We start from the raw sequence: 22519 nt of genomic DNA on the forward strand, positions 1-22519 counted from the left end.
AAAAATTCTTACCAATTGCACAAAGTGAATGATAAATTTCATATGTGAATGCAGTCAAAGGCACATCATCACTCACCGGAACCAATGCAACTGTTGCATATTTATGTGTGACAGGATTAGCTTCTAAAGGAGCCGAACCTGCAGTACGTGATTGCATGCTTCCTAAGATTCTATGACTAAGAAGACTTATGAGTTTCGATACTACAATTGGGTATCGTAGTTTTATTGCATTGAAAAGTCCTTCGGGAAGTTTTGCTAGCTCGGTATCACGTACAGCCATTACAGTTGTAGTTCGAGGTGTTTCAGTTATCATCTCGATGATGCCTACTAAATCACCTTTACCATATTCACCGACAATTTCTTTCTTGCCACTTGAATGGGTTATAACTGAACGCATACGTCCACTTAGGACAATATAAGTACTGTCGCTTACTTCATCTTGCCGATATACTGCTCGACCAGATTCAAGGAAGATCCAATCCAATGCATAATCACATTGGCGTACTAAGGGTGAGAGGCGTCGAACTACACCATTTGCCATGTCGAGAACGATGTTTGGACGTTCACGCATTATTCTGCAAAAAAAAATTAAATAATTAAGTAAAAAATAATTATTGAGATTTCATAAATTCATATAAAAACACAATGTGCAAGATTTTAATTTGTCTGTTGAGGGCCTGGAAAGCGAAAATCCTTAGCGACATTTAATTTGAAAATAAAGTATACAAAGAAAGAGGCAAAAAAACATTGAGCTTTAGAGACATCGACACTCAAAAGGCAAGTCAGCAAGTTGTGAGTTAAAAAGAATACTAGGACGACACTATTCAGCCTTTACTTCAACTTTAAGATGTCTGCAACATTAAAGAACGAATGAATAAATGAGATACGGAGGCAGACTCTATCTAAGATTCCATGGTTAGGGAGATATCTTGCATCGATTGTTTCATCTTGGAATAAAGATTGATTATTTTAAAATGAAGCTATTTATGTTGCAATGCATAGCGACTCCACTGATACTGATTGAAGTGATGACATCATTTAAGAATTAAGGTCAAACCCTAAGCCTCTTTAAAAATTTGCGACTAGTGACTGTGACTGATACAAACTTCGTTTCTGGTGAAACCTATGAGACCTATGAATTCAATATGCTCATGGAGCCAGTCCCATCATTTCTTTGGATATTAATTTAAATCTTTAAGTCGCTCTATCAATGGTAATGTCTTCCTCTGTTTGTCTATGGCTTAACATTATTAGCACAACCCGTATCTACGTAGGATCTTTTGAAATATCGTTGGCCTCATAAGGAAACCTCGTAACTCCCAAAATCAAAATTTTACAGGAGAAACGAAAGAGTAGAGAAACAACAGATTTGTTGGGATTGAAGTGCTGTGCAAAATTTGAATTTAAGTCCATTGATAGTTTTCGGAATGACTTCAAATTTTCTGGGTTGCTCCGCTGACATATTTTCTAAAAAAATGGCATTCAAAAGTCATTTTCGAAAAAAAGGTTACGAGATTTCCTTATGAGACCGACGATATGCCAAGAGAGCTATTATCCACGTGATAGAGTCCATGATTCTGCACTATGCGCTATACAGCAGAACCGGGTGATGCTTTATAAAGCGTATCATTGGTTCTTTACGATTCGGCATGGATACCAAAACATAATAAATCCCATTGGCTTTTCGATCCAAAGTGGAAGAGAATTGAGACTGCTCTCTCTGTCTCTCTATTTCCTCAACTTTAAGCTCTTTAAGTTTTGTTTGTTTTTTTTTTTTTCTTTTTAAGCAGACATCCGACATCGCGAAAACTTCAAACCTATTAATCTTTTTATCCGACGTCATTTCATTTTTCATAACGTTTACCACTCATTTTCTGATGAAGCAAGTGCCAAATAGCTTCCAGCAATGAAAATTCAACAAACTTTAAAAATATTCTGAACCAACTGCCTTCAGATAAAATGTAAAGATGTTCCTCCATTTTCTTAGATTTTGTAGAGTTCATTGGCAACTCTGTTCATTCTCTGCGGCGCTGTTTTGTTAGCTTTGTTTTTAGCTGCATGTGCTTGTCGACATTGATTATTTATCGAACCAGGGGTTTTGTTGTGGTGGCCTAGTAAAACCTAGCATTTCAGAGGTGGCATCTCAGATGGCTTCTTGCCGTCGTCCGACGGTAAAATTCCTCACAATATTTCCTTTTGATGGCGATGGTCTAGGTATCCGCATCCGTTCATTAGCCACTAATAGGTAGTGATCAGACTCCTCGGAACGTTCGGACGTCCAAAATAGTAGAGGAATGTCTAGCGTCGATCGCAATATGGTCAATGTAGTTCACGGTTTATTGGTCTGGAGATTTCTATGTCCCTTTATGTATGTATGTTTAGATGCGGGAAACGTGAACTAGCTACGCAACTATTTTGCCCCGCACTAACCTGAATCCGTTTACGGACAGAGCAGCATAATGACGATCACTTATTACTTAGTTGTATTACCTTTTTTTGTTTATGGTCAGTTTAATTTAGACAAATAAATAATAAATAAACAAAAATCAATCTTAAAATATACTTACTGATACACAGCTGGTCTCAAAATAAGTGCAACTCGACTGGGGTGTTTAGCTCGAATGGTGTAATCACTTCCTTCTCCAGTCAACACACAAAGCCCTCCAACAACTTCTCCCGGATGAACTGTATGAATGAAAACCTATAAAAATAGAAAGAAAATAAAAATAAAAACACTATGACAGTGAATCATCAAAATCTACCTCATTTTGATCTTTTTTCTTTGCAACTCGGGGAATTTCAGCGGCATTCTGATAAACCGAAAGACAGCCGGTCATAACAAAGCAAAGGCTAACTTCCTAGTTTTCAAAAAGAATCGTTAATTAAAAAAAAAAAAATACTTTGTATAAAAAAAACAATAACTTTACCTCTATACTGCCTTCAGAGACAATTGTTGCACCGGCTTCAACTTCTCTCACCTCAACTATTCCATCCAACATGCCGCGATCATCTTCGCATAGGCCAAGTTCCTTAAGGAAACTAGTGACAGCTGATGCATGCACCAATTTCACGTCAATGGACTCTGTATTTGATACCGAACTACGGCGATTAGCAGTGTTACTAGCACCTAAACCCAATGCATTCGAATGCTGTGGGTCTCCCAAGTCGGCAAGCATGTCCGGAGGCACAAAGCAATCCGATAGTGTGTGTTGAAAGTGTTCCGATCGTTTGTGCACCGGCGAAGTCTTCACATTCACATGACTCTTCTTGCCTCGCATATTATTCTGAACCAGTTCCGATGTGAGACCCAAATAGTTACGCAGAGCTGTGAAGATGACACGTTGCAAACGAATCATGATAACTTGAATAACTCGGATCATAATATCTGGATTTTCGTCAAATACTTCTTTAAAGGCTTTCATAGGTAGCCTAATGACTTGACTCTTCTCGACCGCTTTAGCTGAAACGGTTTTATAAAAACTCCGATTGCCCGACAGAACATCAACAAAACTCAGCAATGATGTCACGGATTCTCCTTTCTTGACTGTCTTCAAAGATAATGTACTACCATCGGCATTGTTAATGAAGACATGTATACAACCCGATTGAACAATGAAAACACTATCATCAGCATTGGCAATCGTAAATAGATAATCATTTGGTTCTAAATTAAGAATTTCTGTGTGCTTGCACAACTTAAGGAAGATGGGCTTCTCAAAGTGACCAAATATACGTATGCTTTGTAGCATATAGAGAGCATCTGGAGGTACTCGATCGCTACCTTCCATCATTTCTTCCAGATACTCAGCTGGAGGCTCAACAGTTTTAAGTTGCATTGGCATATTTTCTCCACGCATTTGGAGAATTTTCTTAGCGAAACGCATAACAGCTTTTCGTTTGCGACCCTGACCATTGTATACTTGGCCAGAGACATTTTTTACTTTTCGCAACATGCGTCTGCCGTAGAAGAGCATTTTGTCACGTTTTCTAAAACGCAATCGACTGAGGTCGGCATTTTGAGCTAGCAATAAAGCGTCACGTTCTTTGCTGCGTGCCCATCTCTTGTAAAGTACATACCAAGCGACAAAGATGCATGTGAGTATGCCTATGGTTATACATAAAAATGCCTGAAAATATATGAACACATTTATGAAAAATTTTAATGATTAAAATATTTTAAAAATAAATATATAACGGCCAATTTCTTCACATAAGTCCTAAGTCAGCTTAGCACCCGGTCTAGCTAGACCAGGTCCTAGCAATAGTACTCGGTCCTAAGGAAAAGTTAGGACCCGAGCATTTCTTCACATATATAGGACCTGATCTAAATAATACAGTCAAATAAGGAGAAAAAAGGGGTAAATCTCGGAATGAATGTTAGTAGAAATTTTTTTTGCTCAATATCTTCCTTTTTCCATTCTATAACATATCTCAAAAGTCTAGAAAAATCTCATGTCCGCTTGTCGCGATTTCAAGGTCAAATCGCGAAATGGAGATTTTCAAAATAAGCAAAAATAGGCTATGGTATTATATACACATACAGTAGCGAGCAAAAAAAATGCAAACGAAAGAATTTTAAAGAGTTTTTAACAAGAACTTAGTTACGAAATTTGGCATATTGAAACTGTTTTATTTTCATTAAACAGAGTCAATTTGTGGAACATTTTACTCCATAACCATTATTTGGTCAAAAGTCTACCTAAATATGCGTTTTTAGAAGAGCAAAAAATTGCAAATGTTTTTATTGTTTGCATTTTTTTTGCTCGCTACTGTATGATACATGATTTCAAAGTATTTTTTAATGCTGATTCCAAAAAATCTAAAATCAAGACAATCTGACGTCTCTGGAAAAAGTTATACCTGTTTTTCATCTGTCAACTCATATTATTATAATAGTTGCAAACTCACTGCCGAAAAACCCTTAAAAGTTATGGTAGATGAACCAAATTTTGCATGAAGATTTTAGAATCCATCGTTATTAAAAATCAAAACAATCCATTACAAAAAATATATATACCTACGAAATAATGGTATTTTTTGATGGAGGGGCAAATTTTAGGATATGCACTAAAGAAGATTCTTGTTCATCTTAGGAATAAGTGCTAATAGGCTAATTTTTTCATTTTAATCTTTGTTTGGATATTCTTTAACTACCCTCAAAAATCTAAAAAAATCTCATGTCCGCAAGTCCTAATTTTCTTGGTTTGAAGATAAGGTGCAGATTTGAAAAAATTGAAAAACTACTCTTCAGATATTTGTGTCAGATCGACATGAATAAGGTGCATTACTTTTCAGGGATGGTCAGGTTGACTTGTTTGTGAGTTTTGTTGGAATAAGTGTTAAAAAATACCTTTAAATCATGTCGCTTATGTTGGTATACACATAAAAATTTAAACTTTTCTTATTAATTTTTTAAAATCTGCACCTTATTTTCAAACCAAGAAAATTAGGACTTGCGGACATGAGATTTTTTTAGATTTTTGAGGGTAGTTAAAGAATATCCAAACAAAGATTAAAATGAAAAAATTAGCCTATTTGCACTTATTCCTAAGATGAACAAGAATCTTCTTTAGTGCATATCCTAAAATTTGCCCCTCCATCAAAAAATACCATTATTTCGTAGGTATATATATTTTTTGTAATGGATTGTTTTGATTTTTAATAATGATGGATTCTAAAATCTTCATGCAAAATTTGGTTCATCTACCATAACTTTTAAGGGTTTGTCGGCAGTAAGTTTGCAACTGCTATAATAATATGAGTTGACAGATGAAAAACAGGTATAACTTTTTAAAGAGACGTCAGATTGTCTTGATTTTAGATTTTTTGGAATCAGCATTAAAAAATACCTTGAAATCATGTATCATATGTGTATATAATACCATAGCCTATTTTTGCTAATTTTGAAAATCTCCATTTCGCGATTTGACCTTGAAATCGCGACAAGCGAACATGAGATTTTTCTAGACTTTTGAGATATGTTATAGAATGGCAAAAGGAAGATATTGAGCAAAAAAAATTTCTACTAACATTCATTCCGAGGTTAAACCCTTATTTGACTGGATTAAAATTCACAACGCAGTCCTAAGAAATAATACGTATAAAACTGGTCTAACTGTCATTCTGACAATATTTTGATGTTTGAAATATTTTATTTTGATATTTCAGCAGATTAAACCACATTAAAAATATATGTACAAAAAACAGTAAATTAATGAAATTATCATTAAAATAATTTTTAAAAAATATTGTGAAGATTGAAAAGAAGCCAACAAGAACAGAAGATAAATTCTATTAAGAACTGTCACAATCAAGAATGAAGATAATGTCTGGATCGTATACAAAAGTGTCGGCAAGACTGGTAACTAGTTCACCAACGAATATAAAAAATCATTTTAAAATAAGTAATAAAAAAGACGATTACTATGCGGATGTTTGTTCATAATGTACATTCATATCTAAATAAAAATAACGTTTTAGAAAAACTGCAGCTTTATTGTTTTGGTACAGTTTTTTTTTTATAACAGTTTATAACAGGACGAACAGAATGAAGACAAGTTTGAGCATAACCTTCAATACTATTTGTAAATAGAATACTTTTGCAAATATATTTTGCGTTGGAAATTGGAAGATGGTTTTCACACGGCCATCACGAATTCTAAAACATGTCCTCTGCCCGTAAAATGGTACCGAAAGGTGATATTTTGAGTGAATATTGTATGTAGGTGACTCCATTTATATTTATACTTAACCATGGTTTTCCTATCAAAAATGCAGTGCCAACGATTTTTTTTCATAATAATTTATTCAAAAATTGCTTTGCTATTGCAATTTTTCACGGCAGGTGAACGTATTTGTCGTTATTATTCATGAATTATATCTAATGCAAAAAATCGGTTATTATGTTTTTGGCAAATTAAAACAAAATCATCCAAATCATTAAAATCAATAGAAACGCACTTGTCAAGTGCAACAACACCCAAGAAATTAAAAAATCTGCCAGATATCTCTTAAAAATAATTAAATTCATTGCTTTGATTGAAGTACTAACCGCTAGACTACCGATTTTGGGGTCCTAATAAATACCGAGTCCTAACTAATACTCGGTACCAATTTGACAGTACTAAGGCTTAGGACTTTTGTGAAGAAATCACTTGGTACCGATCTGAGTACTAACGATTGGTATAATAACCAGGTACTAATCGATTTTGAGGAGCTAGCTAGGACCAGGTCCTAACTAGTACTCGGTCCTAAATTGACAGTTTTAGGACCTAGTACTTGGGTGAAGAAATGAGTTGGTACTGATTTGAGTACTAACTTTAGGACTAGGACCGGTATTAGCGTTAGGACTCTGTGAAGAAATCGGCCGTAATTGAATCGCATGGAAAAATAATTCTTTTAAAACATAGACACAAATTCAGGGTTTTCCGACTTTACTCTTAAAAATCAGGATTTTGTGTGTAATATTTTCTGATCTGTTTGTAGGTTTTAAGATGCGTAAATTCAAAAGAAGGCACTTTTTTAATCTATTTTTATATAACGGTAGAATTTTATCAAAACTTATAAATTCAGTCCTTTAGGATTTATCTTTTATGAAAGAATGTTGTAAAATATTTTCGTTTCGGTTTTTTATACCGTATTTTTTTCTGTAAACAAGGATGGAATACATTTTTGTAGGAGTAGTCGTTTAGAAGATATTGCATTTCAAAGCTAGATCAGTTTCGTAAATATAAGTTTTTTTGACTATTACACCTGCGCCCTATTTCATAAAACTGTTACGGCCGATTTCTTCACAGAGTCCTACCGCAAGTACCGGTCCTTGTCCTAAAGTTAGTACTCAAATCGGTATCAACTCATTTCTTCACACAAGTACTAGGTCCTAAAACTTTCAATTTAAGACCGAGTACTAGTTAGGACTTGGTCCTTAGCTCCTCAAAATCAGCTGGTACCCGGTTATTATACTAATCGTTAGTACTCAAATCGGTACCAAGTGATTTCTTCACAAAAATCCTAAGCCTTAGTACTGTCAAATTGGTACCGAGTACTAGTTAGGACTCGGTATTTGCTAGGACCTCGAAATCGGTAGTCTAGCGGTTAGTACTTGAATCAAAGCAATGAATTTCATTCATTTCATTTAATTTTTCTAATTTCATGGATGTTGTTTCGTGCTTTTTTGTTGATTTTGATGGAATAAATGATTTTTTAAATTTACCAAAAACACCTGAAATGAGAAATGCAATACCAGAACGTGAAGAATGAACAAAAGAACACTTCTGGATGAAAAAGTAACAAAAATGTATATCGAACTTTCTAAAAGTGAAAACCAAGTCAAAAAAAGATTGGATTTGCGTAGACATTCTGCATTTGCATTTCTCGACGCCCGACAATGCTGGAAATCATTTACAAAGTTATTAAAAAGTAGCCTACGACTACTCAAAGTATGATCTTTCGAGTCCATTTTATTGGGTGCAACAATTTTGAACCACAGCATCACAGATGGATGTCCGACATCAATCTTCTAGTTTCGAACACAAAATAATATGTTTGTTCCATTAACAAAAATAGTTTCGGAGGCTACATATGTACAAGCTCGTATACAAGTCATGTTAAAATAAAGCGATTTGCACCGATGACTTATATGAGACATAACACTCACCAAAAAAAGAAATGCGCCTTAAAAACTGTTATTTTAATTGAAATATGTAAAACTACACATCTATATGCAAACTTTCTATGTTATTTCTTGATATGATTATTCTTCCCGTAGGCGACTGGTGGTTCATCCGTTACTAGTCCAGATAATTGAAATCCCTCCTCATTGTTGGTGATCTGGTTATTAGCTTTGCCAATTTTAATTGGATCATAACATTCCATTTTTGATTATGACACTTCTTGATTGAACTTTATTTTATTTTCTTGTTGGGTCTTTTTAAGCTTTATTATAATTTTTTAAAATATTTTTTCAATGGTGGTATCATGAATTTAACGTTTTATGTCTATTTGTTTTCTTTTATTTGTTAAAATATCAAAATAAAATAATTTCAAACATCAAAATATTGTCAAAATGGCAGTTAGACCAGTTTTATACGAATTAATTCTTAGGACCGAGTTGTGAACTTAGATCAGGTCCTATAAATGTGAAGAAATGCTCAGGTACTAACTTTTCGTTAGGACCTAATACCAGTGCTAGGACCTGGTCTAGCTAGACCGGGTACTAAGCTGGCTTAGTACTCATGTGAAGAAATTGGCCATTAGTGTAGGTAATACTAATAATTTCCAAATTATTAGTTCTAATAAATTATAGACTAATAAAATTCAGTTTCCTAAAAACAAATTCCGGGACTAATATATTAGTGAAAAATTAAAATATTATAATTGAATATCCCAAACAACTTATTTGTTAGTCTAGTCCTCTTAGTCCTACAGGCCAAGGTTCGAATACCGTAGTTGATTATGATTGTTTTTTTTTTTTAACATAACACACTTACGGCCAATTTCTTCACATAAGTCCTAAGTCAGCTTAGTACCCGGTCTAGCTAGACCAGGTCCTAGCACTAGTACTCGGTCCTAAGGAAAAGTAAGGACCCGAGCATTTCTTCACATATATAGGACCGGATCTAAGTTCACAACGCAGTCCTAAGAATTAATACGTATAAAACTGGTCTAACTGTCATTCTGACAATATTTTGATGTTTAAAATAATTATTTTTGATATTTGAAATAATTTATTTTCATATTTAAGAGATTTTAACAAAATAAAGAAAGAAAAAAAGTAGAAAATAATAAAAGGACTATCAAAAACATTTAAAAACAAATGTGGTCAAACGTAACAAGAAGCCAACAAGCAAAACAAATTCGATTCATTTATCAAGAAATTTAACAAGAATTAATTTATGAATGCTGCATTGTGTGATCTGGGTAATGTTAGCAATTCTGAAATACAGGTCACCAAAAACGAGGAAGGTTTCACACAAGTACTCGAGGTATAAACGGATTGCTAATGTTAATGCAGTAGACCCATATTAAGTTAACGACATTTTCGGATAGAAGTTTGTACCTGCATTATGTACATAAAAAATTAATTTTAATAAAAAGAATAATTTAAAAGAACGCAGTCCTTATATTGTTTTTTTTTTTACTAAAATGCAACTCGCAATATTTTATCTTGACTTATAGGCAAGTCCGAGGTATTATTGGGGTGTAAATGGTTCACAGGCCGAGAAATGTAAAGACCATCTTGGTTGTCACTTTTAGGAAGATCGAACTTTTTTGGTACTTCTTCACCAAAAAGTGAAAGAAATTAATAATTAATTTCTCTTAAAAAGAATAGAATCCATTGTTTTTATTCAAGTACTAAGCGCTAGACTACCGATTTTGAGGTCCTAACAAATATTGAGTCCTAACTAATACTCGGTACCAATTTGACAGTACTAGGGCTTAGAACTTTGGTGAAGAAATCACTTGGTACTGATTTGAGTACTAACGATTGGTATAATAACCAGGTACTAGCTGATTTTGAGGAGCTAGCTAGGACCAGGTCCTAACTAGTACTCGGTCCTAAATTGACAGTTTTAGGACCTAGTGCTTGGGTAAAGAAATGAGTTGGTACTTATTTGAGTACTAACTTTAGGACTAGGACCGGTTTTAGCGTTAGGACTCTGTGAAGAAATCGGCCGTTAAATAAAAATTAATTGCGTATTATAGATTACGTATTATCTCACTACGATTATAGAAAATGCGAAGAAAGTGGGTCTCGTAATTCTTTCTGCTCAAAAAAAAAAAAATTATGTTCGGAATTCAGAGTATTTTTTTTTTTTTTTTAAGTCAATTTTTTGAAATTTATTAAATATAAAAATCGTTGTGAAAAACGTAATACTCTCCTCTCGTCATTTTGTAATATTGCGAATCAGGCATAAGTTCACTTTTTTTTATCTTGAGTAAAAATTGCTTTAAATGAATGTACATATATTGCTTAAAAATGCATTAAATTTTATATTTGGGTTCGGATAATTTTTGGTTTTATATTTTGTAACATTTTACCTATTGTTCAGCCAATGGGGAGTCAAATGCAGGGGATCCGAAAAATGTTGCGACGTCAGCTAAGTTTGAATGCAGTATTGAAGAGGAGTTTATCCTGTGCACAAATCTCAGTTGGCATATTGTTTGGTATTGCGGGGCGACCGCCATTTTGAAAAAACGCATTAGTCTCAATATCTCGAGAACTACTGGTCGGACAGAAAACTTGTAACCACATTTTAGATTGGAAATATAATTATCTTTCTTTCTCCAGTATATCATTTTTCTCTGGGATTTATACTTTCAGAGTAAGAGAACCGCAAAGTATCTCATATTCAGTAATTTCCCATTTAACTCTAATGGTCGTTTCAAATATTTAAAATATCAAAAAACGCACAATTTGCGGTACTGTAACTCTGTAACTCAGGGGGCTGAAAATTCAACAGTATGATTCCAAACTAGGGGTGGCCCGACGTGTTTTAAAAATTTTATATTTCCCATACAAGTGTGGACCACCTTTCTGGCTAGTGTAGGACCGAGTCTTAATTAGTACTAAGTACTAAATTGACAGATTTAGGGCTTAGTACTTGAGTACTCAGAAATTAATTGATATCGAATTGAGTACTAACTTTTCGACTATAAATGGTATTAGCGCTAGGACTTTTTGAAGAAATTGTCCGTTAAACAATTAAAACAACGTGTATCCAGTACGTGCAAACCATTAAATCCATTTTAGTTTCAGTGCTTCATACTGAAAAATCACATAAATATACAATGTAATGTATTTTTTTTATCGTTTTTCATAGTCATTTTATATTTTTCGTATCAATATTTTTTATGATTTCAAATCAATCCAAAGCATATTGAAAACATAAAAAAATTAACCTTTGACCATTTAATCGAAAATTTCAGCCTACTGTGCGCTCCCATATACTTCAGCAGAATGTGCGACATTATCTTAAACTCCATAAACATTATCTAATTAATATCAAAATCTTACAATTGGGGCGTTTTCAAGCCATCTACAAATTGTACGTACTTACATACAATTTACAATTTTATGGTAGCTCTTAAAAAATCCATACTTCTATATTAGATTGCTCTTTTATTTGATGTTCAACAAGAACAAAAAAAAAAATTACATCTCAATCGAGAGACCTTATCATAATTTAACCTTGGGTACAAAATACATTATTTAATTCATAACAATATACCTACTTTCCTTCAATATAAGTAAATCAGTTATAATTATTATTATTACCAAATTACATAATAAATCAGATAAATTATTATTTTTATATTCCAAACTAAGGCAAAAAAACCCACTTCAACAATCTACCCGAACCATGTAGGTACTTGTGCACAGTACATTGTAAGAGACCTGCTTGCTTACACCTAGCTACAAACTTCCACCTCTGTTGGCAACGCAAGCAATCGATTTTAATTTAACTTTTTGATGCACGCAGATAATCTTATTTCCTCCATTCTCCTGAGAGGAGAGATTTGATAAATCAATCAAAATTTATGCAAAAAATATTAAATACAAAAAAAGAAAGAAAATTCTGTTCACGACATTGAACCATCAGGGCAAATCAATTTCATAAAAAAAAAAAACATCTTTAATTAAATCCTACCAACAATATCAAAGAAAACAACAAAACAACGTGGGAATGAGAAAAGTGTCTCAGATTTATGATATCAAACCAAAATAAAAATATAAATACAAAATCGGTGCAAACAAAACATTAAAATAAGCTAAAATGTGTTTTCAGGTTTTTTCACGGGCGGCAAGAGGTAGATTTGTTTTTCTTGTTTTTGCAATAACAAAGTATTGTGACGTAGGCATAGCCGTATTTAGGGGGGGGGGGGGTTTACGGGGGGGGTTTTTTTTTTAAATATTACCGTTATGAAAAATTATTGGTGTCTCAGCAGTCCAGTTATGCATGAAAAAATAATAGACATTTTGAAGGAGAGTTTGAACAAGCTATCATCTCAAATGAGTGATATGGTTGATTCAATTAAATCGAATATAAAATAAAATTCACGACTGGGTCGCACGTACTTGCTCTTGTTGTTCAAAGTATCTTTATCTTAAATATCTGTTGGAAATTAAAGATTATGTTTAGTGTCGAGAAAAAAAAAAAATTAAAGAAAAAATCGAAAGTTGAAAAAAAATCCAAAATTAAAAAAAAAAAAATTTCAAAACTTTTTTTTTAAATTTGTTTATACATTTTACACTTCAAAGTGATGTCTTAAAATTTTGAATAAAATTGACTTGTGCTTTGATCAAATATATGAACTTAAAAAATGTCAATTTTTGAAAAACGGCAACGCCATATTTCCGTTCTCCGAATTTTTTTGAGAAAAACTTAAAACGCAGTTTTGTTAGAATCAATAAGAGTATAACGTACACCAAATTTAATCAAAATCGTTAGAGCCGTTTTCGAGAAAATTGCTATACCTCGAAAACGGTATATGGGAGGTATTACGCAAAAATCATCTGTACCAAGTTTCAAGTAAATCCATCCATCCGTTTAGGCCCTAGATCGATGTACAGATGGACGCACAGACGCACAGACCGACGGACGGCATGACGAAAACCACTTTTTTGATCTTCACCATCATCGTAATGTTGGTTTTGATTAAAACCTCGAATTTTTTTTCTACACGAAACCAGTACTTGCCCTATAGAGCAAAGAGTGATGAGGATAATGAAGAAGTACAAGCAATTTCTGATTCGGCGAAAGAGATAAATAAAAATTTATTGCTAAAAACAAAGAAAATTGCGAGTGAGAAAAATATTCAATTAAAAATTATAGAAGATAATGTTCGATAGTGTCTAGTTAACAAATTTGATGAGTTAAAGTGTGATGTAGTTAATTCCCTTAATGAAGAGCCTAAAATGAAAAAACTCTTAAAAATGTTAGCAACATTGAACCCTAAGAGCAAGTTCGTGCGACTTAGTCGTGCATTTTATTTTATATATAAAATTGCACGAAATAGTTGTTTGTATAGGAAACCCTAATGGGGTTTTCGTTTGGAATAAAAATCAGTTTATTTTTTTATTTAGATCTGTCAAAAAACTGATTTTTACAATTCTTGCCTTCGTTTGGCCAAAAAAATTGATTTAATTTTTGATCTTAGATCAATTTTCCACATCTGGATTTTTTGGCAGATTTACCCCTCTTTTTACTAACACCACACTATGCATTATTATTTGCATCCATCTGTTTGACAGGTTTTTGTTTGATAATAATTTGCTTCGGTTTCAAAAAAGAATTAAAATAGTCTTGAATTCAAATGGATGCAGTTTAAAGTGAATACATTTATTCGTCTATCTAATCTTTGGACTAAATAAAATCAACGTTCGAGTCAATATTTGAGAACTGCAATCGCTGCCTGATTCAAAGATACAAAAAACACACTAATATTATAGCAAATACAAATTAATCTGCAAAAGTATTCGTTTCGTAACGAAAAAAAAATCAATTTATAAATCAAAATATAAATTTACCAAACGAAAACCCCATAAGAATGTTATAACTTTATTTTTTCAAAAAAAAATTCTTGCTTGCTCAAGCTCGCAACTTATATCAACCAACTTATCACACCTTGTAGCTATTCAAACTAGAGATGCCGCCAAATATACGGCCATTTTATATTCACCTCCGTGAGGTAAGAACTGCGACCTCAAAATTTTTCAACCAAACTTGTCTAATTCGTTTGCTCACCGTTTGTCCATGTTTGTTCACCCAAAATTTTCGTTTGTTCGTCTAAAACGCTCAAATTTTTAGATAGACGTATAAAACAAACAAACAAACAAGCAATCTTTTGTCTACCTCGAGTTCTATATATGTACATACTAAATATTATCGTTTTACCACAGCAAATCTCAAAAAATACGCATGCACCACAGTGTACCTACTGAAAATTACAAAAGTTTTTTTTTTTTATTTCAAAAATTCAAACGGCAATCGTTTGTCCACCTCGAGTTCTATATAGGTATGTATACATACTAAATAATTATCGTTTTATACCCCCGTTTCGGAGCAATTCAAAAAAAAATTTTGCACTGAAAAATTGAAATTCCCCAAAAATCAATTTTCAAAAAAAAAATTCAAACTGCTGTCGTTTGTCCACCTCGAGTTTTTCACGTATACCAAAAATCATCGTTTCTACACCCTCTATTTAGGAGATATTCCAAAAAGAATTTTTTTTTATAGCAAATTTCAAAATTACGCATACACTACAGTGTACCTACTGAAAATTACAAAAGAAAATTTCTTTTTTTTTTTCAAAAATTCAAACGGCAATCGTTTGTCCACCTTGAGAAATGGATACAAACAAAAATCATTGTTTGTCCACCCTACGTTTAGGAGCTATTCAAAAAATAAAATTTGTACTGAAAAATTCAAAGTCCCATAAAATCCCCAAAAATTACTTTTTTTTCATTTTTCAAACTTCCTATAAAAAAAAAAGAATTTGCTCTAAATTTTTTGAAGGGTGGATAAACGAAAATTTTGGACAAACGGTGGGCAAACGAATTAGACAAGTTTGGTTCAAAAATTTTGAGGTCGCAGTTCTGGTTTCACGAAGCTTTTATATTCGGTACATTTTCAAATTCATTTAAGGAAAGCTGATATCTTAAACTTTTAACTACGAATTTCTCTCCTTAAGAAATGCTTTAAAAGAAAATTGGCAAAGTTTTCGTTTGGACTCATAGTCCAGTGCATTTATGATGTTCATATATGGGCGACCCAGCAGTTTGTACCACCCCAAAATTTTGTTTGGTCACTAGAGCATTGGCTAAATATCATTACCCTGATTTTTCGCACTCGCGAAATTCACCTTTCGGCCGCCATCTTGGATTTTAGTTTTTGTTGAATATCTCGATTTCTATTTATCCTACATAAAAGTTGTGTATACAAGAAACGTAGGCAAATATTAAAAAAGTTACAAGCCAACAAAGTAAAAAAAACCAGAAAAAAGTGACAACAAAGTTTTGAGCACTTTTTATCAAAATTATGAAAAAACGTATCGAGAAAAGATTATTCGCCTTAGAATTCTCTACAAATCTGCTATAATTAATAAAGTTAATAAAGTTATTAATACTTTTTTGTTAAAAAATACCCCTTTTTTACGCAATGAAGAGACTTAGACCCGTTTGCTGAATCGAAACTTAAGCAGTTAAGTTCTACATAAATTCTTATGTGACAGTATACGCAGAGGAAAAAGTAGGGAATAAGAGTTTATGTTCAACATCAACTATTTAAGTTTCGATTCAGCAAATGGCCCTTAAATATAAAAAAATTGCAGGTCCTGAATTTTCTCTTGTAACATAAAGCTATCAAATACTCACTTATCATTTAAAATTCAAGATTTGGTAAAAAAAAAAAATTAAGAAAAAAGTAAAGATAAAAAACACAAACAGAAAAGACCATTTTTAACAAAAAAAAGTATTAATAACTTTTTTATTTATAGCGATAGAAAAAAAGTTGTATAGCAGAGTTGTAGAGAATTTTAAGGCGAATAATCTTTTCTCGATATGTTTTTTCATAATTTTGATAAAAAGTGCTCAAAACTTTAAAACTGTCACTTTTTTTGTTTTTTTTTTTACTTTGTTGGCTTGTAACTTTTTTAATATTCAGAATATCGAAAAAGTGTTCTTAACATAAAAGACGCGAAATTTAATTGCCTACGTTTCTTGTATACACAACTTTTATGTAGGATAAATAGAAATCGAGATATTCAACAAAAACTAAAATCCAAGATGGCGGCCGAAAGGTGAATTTCGCGAGTGCGAAAAATCAGGGTAATTATATATTTAGCCAATGCTCTATCTCTATCGAATGAGCAAACAAAATTTGGGGGTGGTACAAACTGCTGGGTCAAATTATAAATGCACTGGACTAACAGTTCGAATGACCATTTGCTTTAGCGGAATAAAGAATCGACTGCAGTTATTATGGTTTAAATACATGTAAAGTATTGTGATTCGTAAAAAAAAAATTGTTCGGTCTGAGCTTACCCACCCTCGAAATGAAATCCTAGCTACGGATATGCGCCTGTCGTAGGTGGCGGTGAGCAGAGCGGCGCGGCGGAGACAAGATGCGTTGACGACATTGGCAGGTTCTTAAAATTCTGTCAACAGCTTACATAATGAATTGGGAATTACTTATTGTTTCCCTCTTATTTTATTATTCAGTCACAAAACAACCACCCTCTTTTTTTTGTCTTGTAAATGTTCATTAAATGTTTGTGCATTATGGGAGGGTGGTGGCTGCCGACTGAGAGCAACGAGCAGGTGGTGGCGGAGTGCCGCCAACAATCTTCCGGGCTCGTCTAAACCAAGGCACCACCACGCACCAGCGAGCGCACCTCTCAAAACGCGAGGGACACAAACAGAAAAACATTTAAAAAAAAAAACTGCGCAAACAAAATAAAAAAACAACAAACAGAAAGAAAACACATAAAAAAAAAGAACTCACCGTTGTTCGAATTTCCAGCGATATGTAATGAATCCACGTATCGGAAAATATTGTTCCGTAATCACGATACGAAGATCTAATCAGTCCAACAATATCCATTGTTTTTTTTTCTTCTTTTTTAATTAATTTATGCTTTTTTTTCTATTTCGAATTGGAAATGGCAATTATCTTCTTGCAAAATCAAACAAAAAAAAAGAAAAAAAAAGTCGTCGAAACTGGATTAAAAAAAAAAAAAGTTCTTTTTTCGTTTCTTCTTTTTTTCTTTCACATTTTATTTCCGATTAGAAGTTGGTAATTTTTATTTATTTGTAGCATTTATCAGTACATATAACAGTAGTTTAATTATTCTTGTTTTTCTATTTTTTTTATAAGATAACAAATTTATTCGACTTTTTTTTTATTTAATTGTTTATTGAACTTGACTTTTGTTGTATTTTTTTTTTCTTAATTTCCTGATTGTTTTTGTTATAACGGTGTGTGGGGTTGATTGTGCAAAATAATGCGAATAAATATGTACGCAGAAAATATAAAATAGAATTCACACGCAAAAAAGAAACAAATTAGAGATAATAGAAAAAGGCAACCTTCTCAAATAACTGATAATTCTCGCACTGAATTTTTTTCTATCATATTTTTCATCAATTTTTTCAACCAACAAGAACTCAGCCAGCTGACAGTATTTTGACGTTTTTAATTTGTTTTTGTTTTTGTAATTATGAGTGAACATCCCTGGTTGTTCGAGACTCGATGTCGGTGGTATTAGGCGTGTTCATTTTGAGACTGGCATTTTCACTAGAGTCACACCGAGTTTTAAGGCTTGACCACACCGAAAGGGTATGCGGTAGCGATACGGGTAAAGAGCCAACTATAATCGACATATGTGTGGATCAGAATCAAAACCCATTTTATCCACTTTTTTTGATTTCGAGTAAATCGAGAAAAACTTATATCTCGTAAACGAAACATTTTTTAGTACTTTTTTAAATGCAGGATTGATTCAATTAAGATTCCCTACAGTTTAAGTTAAGGCTTGGCCACACCGGAGGGTATGCGGTAGCGGTACGGGTAGAGGTAACGGTACTTGTATGAAAAAAATTCCAAACTGACATATCAACGTTCAGATGTGGAATTTTTTTCATACAAATATCGTTACCGCTACCCGTACCTCTACCGCATACCCTCCGGTGTGGCCAAGCCTTTAAGTCAAGAAATCGTGATCTGAGGGTTTTAGTTTTAGAGTTATACCCAAAACAAATATGGATAGAATGGATTTTGAAAATTACCTCTGAATTTCAGACCAAAATAAGAAAATATGGCATTAAAAAAAACTCAATTAAAAACGAGAAAACTTTATTTCCTTTTTTTTAAACTACGCCTACTTTCTTGAACAAATAAATTCAATCCTAAATGCCGAAAATTATTTTTCAAAAATCCGTATAAATTTTCGGATATTCCCATCTAATCTCATCCCATGGATAGAATGGTTTTTGAATTTCAAATTAATTTTAGAAATAATATTTTGAATGGATATAATGGATTTTGATGCGAATAAAATTGTTTGGATATAATGGGTTTTGAAACAAAAACTCAAGTGGATAAAATGGGTTTTGAAATTAACCTCTAACTTTGTGGTCTGATTTCTATGCCAAAAAATGTAATTAGAGACTCAAACTTGGGCGCAACTTATGTATTTGAATAATAGAAACAAAACCTCATACCTAAGTCATTTTTTTTTTTGAAAAGTTGATATATTGCATGGTATAAAAAGACAAGGTATGATCATTAGATCCGCCATCTTACAAAATGGGGTAATAAGGTTTTGACGTTTGGCATTTGGCAAAGTCAAAAGCAACAACAACTTCCAAGACAAATTTGTTTACAACAACAATTTCAATGGGCTGGGCTGTCAAAACCTTAAGTAGCCATAAGTTTCGACAGTTCTCGATACTGAGTTTTTTCTAATGATCATACCTTCTCTTTTTATACCATGTAAGCCTAAGCAAACTAGGAAATACATACACGCTCTATTGAATAGCCATAATGGAGTCTAGCTCCGTTTGCGTTAATTTTTTCTCAGTTTCGTTGACTTAAGCAAACATAAGCAAGAGCGAACTCAGTCGGTCGGCGCATAAGTTAATGGGGACTTTTCACGAGTCGATTTTTGCCGTGCGGCGAAGCGTTTCGACTCATGTGAACGTAAGTCGCAGGCGACTAAGTGACAATTCCCATAGAAAAATCCTAGTCGACCGAGATATCGTGCGGCTAAAATCGACTCGTGAAAAGTCGGCATAAGCTGACATGTATGTTTAAGTCACACGAAAAATAAACAGAGACATCAGTGTGCATGTGCATTATTTCAAAATAAATGAGCGTGTATGTGTAGATTGAGAACAAAATATTATTCTGTGGTTCGTCATCTGTGGTGGTTGATGGCTCTGTTCACTAAGTCAATTATGGCTTCGCGCACTAATTTTGCAAACAAGTAACTTTTCGTTGGATTTTTGGCATTCGCTTTTGTTTGCTTATGCGTGTTATAGTTGGGCCTTAATTGTTTGAAAAAAAAAAAAAATCCAAACTGGAATATCAATATTCAGGTGTGGAATTTTGTTCATACAAGTACGCAAGTACCCCTACCGCTACCGCACAACTTCCGGTGTGACCAGGCCTTCACACTGAGTTTCACACCGGAAAGGTATGCGGTAGCGGTACGAGTACCAAGTTGTATGAAAAAAATTACACATCCGAACGTTGACGTTCCTGCTTGGATTTTTGTTTCATACAAGTAGTTTGGAACTTTTTCTTAAAATTACCCGTACCGCTGACGCATATATTCTTCGGTGTGGTCAAGCTTTAAGGCTTGGCCACACTGGAGGGTATGCGGTGGCGGTACGGGTAGCGGTGAGGGTACTTGAATGAAAAAAATTCCAAACTTACACATCAACGTTCAGGTGTGGAATTTTTTTAGTACAAATATCGTTACCGCTATACCACATACCCTCCGGTGTGGCCAAGCCTTTAAGGCTAAGCCACACCGGAGGGTACATGCGATAGCGGTACGGGTACTTGTATGAAAAAAAAAAATCCAACCTGACACATCAACGTTCAGATGTGGAATTTTTTTAATACAAATATCGTTACCGTTACCCGTACCTCTACCGCATACCCTCCGGTGTGGCCAAGCCTTAAATCGATGTAAAATTACATAATAAATTATTAAATTTTACATTCGAAATGAGATAACTTGCGATATTTTCTAATTTGGGCGCTAGCAGGCTATAAAGACTTGTAGCCTATTATCACTTCACCCAAAATGAGATAATTTGCGAAATTACCAAATCGTATAGAAAATTAATATACACGACTGATTTCCATTCGAATTCTATTTTTCCCGTTTTCGAATTTTTACCTGCTCCGAATTTCGTATTAGAACAAATTTTGCGGATTCATAGGTGTTCCGAAAAACGAACGGACGAAAAATATCTGACAAATTTTTGCCGTTTTCAATCCGGGTATGAATTTACTACCGGAAAACAATATTCTCCAACACAAAGTCGAATTCAATTTTCATTTCCGTTTTCAAATTTCAAATATTACAACAGCGACCCCAGGCTATAAGTTTTGGTCTTAAAAAAAATTCAATTTGTCCTCTAGTGAATCACGTAAAACTGTTAACTATAAATTTTGAAGATATCGATCCATTAGTAGTTTAGGCTGTAGCTCAAGGTACAAAAAGACGGATAGACAGAAAGACAGAATTGCGGAACCCACATTTTTGGCATTTTTTTCAGACCAAAATTGACGGTACTTGCCATGTGACTAAAATAGAAAAGGTTATTTTTCTCAAAAAGGCTCTTACGACTTTGATTAAACAAAGAACGTAAATTATGCAAATAAAGTCCTACTTTTGAAATACTGCCTTTCAATGTAAACATCGTGCTGCACTGCAAACAAATGCCTTTCAATGTAAAAAACCATCAAGGATCATTGAAAAAAGCATTAATAAGTAACAAAATAACCGAAAAAAAAAAACACAACAACAGTTTGAAACATCCTTGAGGAACAATTTTAAAAGTTCCGTCCATAAAGAGGCTCCGCGAAATTAGGCCCCAGGAAATAAGGCCCCAAAAGAAAAAATGAAATAAGGCCCCAAATTGGGGTATTTTTTCATAATGAAAATATGCCCCAATGAAACAAGGCCCCATCGAAATGAAAAAATGCCCCAAAAATAAATGAAATAAGGCCCCAACTTGTTCTGAACTTTTTTAGAAAAATGAAATAAGACCCCAATTTTTCTTTTTCAAAGTTAATTTATTTTTGGTAATGAAATATCACCCCAAACCAACAGAACCATCTTTATGGACGGAACTTTTAAAATTGTTCCTCAAGGATGTTTCAAACTGTTGTTGTGTTTTTTTTTCGGTTATTCTGTTACTTATTAATGCTTATTAATGGTTTTTTACATTGAAAGGCATTTGTTTGCAGTGCAGCACGATGTTAACATTGAAAAGCATTAGAAAGTAACAGAATAGCTGAAAAAATCGCGCGATTTTTCACCTATTCTGTTACTTTCTAATGCTTTCCAATGTAAACATCGTACTGCAAACCATCAGGGAGTAACGATTTTTTCTTTTGGGGCCTTATTTCCTAGGGCCTAATTTCGCGGAGCCGTTATTAACGGTACCTACCATAGATCCGAGTCTTGATTTCTGACTTTATCATAATCGACTAAGCCGATTTCAACAAAAATTTGTATGTACATAGAAGCGTCTAAATAGCCTTAATATTTTTTTTTTGAAAATCAATTTTTTGAAAACGGTTTGAAATTTTTTTTAAATTTTGTTCTTATGTTAAAAATCAGTAGACTTAAGGGCAAATCAGTTAGAAGGAGAAATAATATCATACATACAATATCATACTTTTCGAAAGGTTTCTGAAAATAGTAAGCTAAAAAAGATAAATGATCCGTTAATTTACAAAATATTAACAAAAGTTTTGTTCACAAAAACTAATTAAGA

General features: G+C 33.3%; 1 protein-coding gene across 2 annotated transcripts in view; it reads right to left on the reverse strand.

Annotated features, from left to right (window-relative positions):
- Positions 1 to 18162, reverse strand: part of LOC129908980 (neuropathy target esterase sws) — a 28177-nt gene extending 10015 nt beyond the window's left edge. The window contains exons 1-5 of one of the 2 annotated variants that reach the window (XM_055985842.1): positions 17505 to 18162; positions 2928 to 4127; positions 2763 to 2858; positions 2568 to 2701; positions 13 to 575 (exon numbers count right to left, since the gene is read on the reverse strand). In XM_055985842.1, the coding sequence (XP_055841817.1) occupies positions 13 to 575; positions 2568 to 2701; positions 2763 to 2858; positions 2928 to 4127; positions 17505 to 17603 (2092 nt within the window). In that variant the 5' untranslated portion in view covers positions 17604 to 18162. The remainder of the gene's footprint in view (positions 1 to 12; positions 576 to 2567; positions 2702 to 2762; positions 2859 to 2927; positions 4128 to 17504) is intronic. The other variant, XM_055985841.1, reaches the window with a different exon arrangement.
- Between the last annotated feature and the right edge of the window lie 4357 nt (positions 18163 to 22519).

This window comes from Episyrphus balteatus, chromosome 2 (assembly GCF_945859705.1).
Source record: "Episyrphus balteatus chromosome 2, idEpiBalt1.1, whole genome shotgun sequence".
Taxonomy (NCBI): domain Eukaryota; kingdom Metazoa; phylum Arthropoda; class Insecta; order Diptera; family Syrphidae; genus Episyrphus; species Episyrphus balteatus.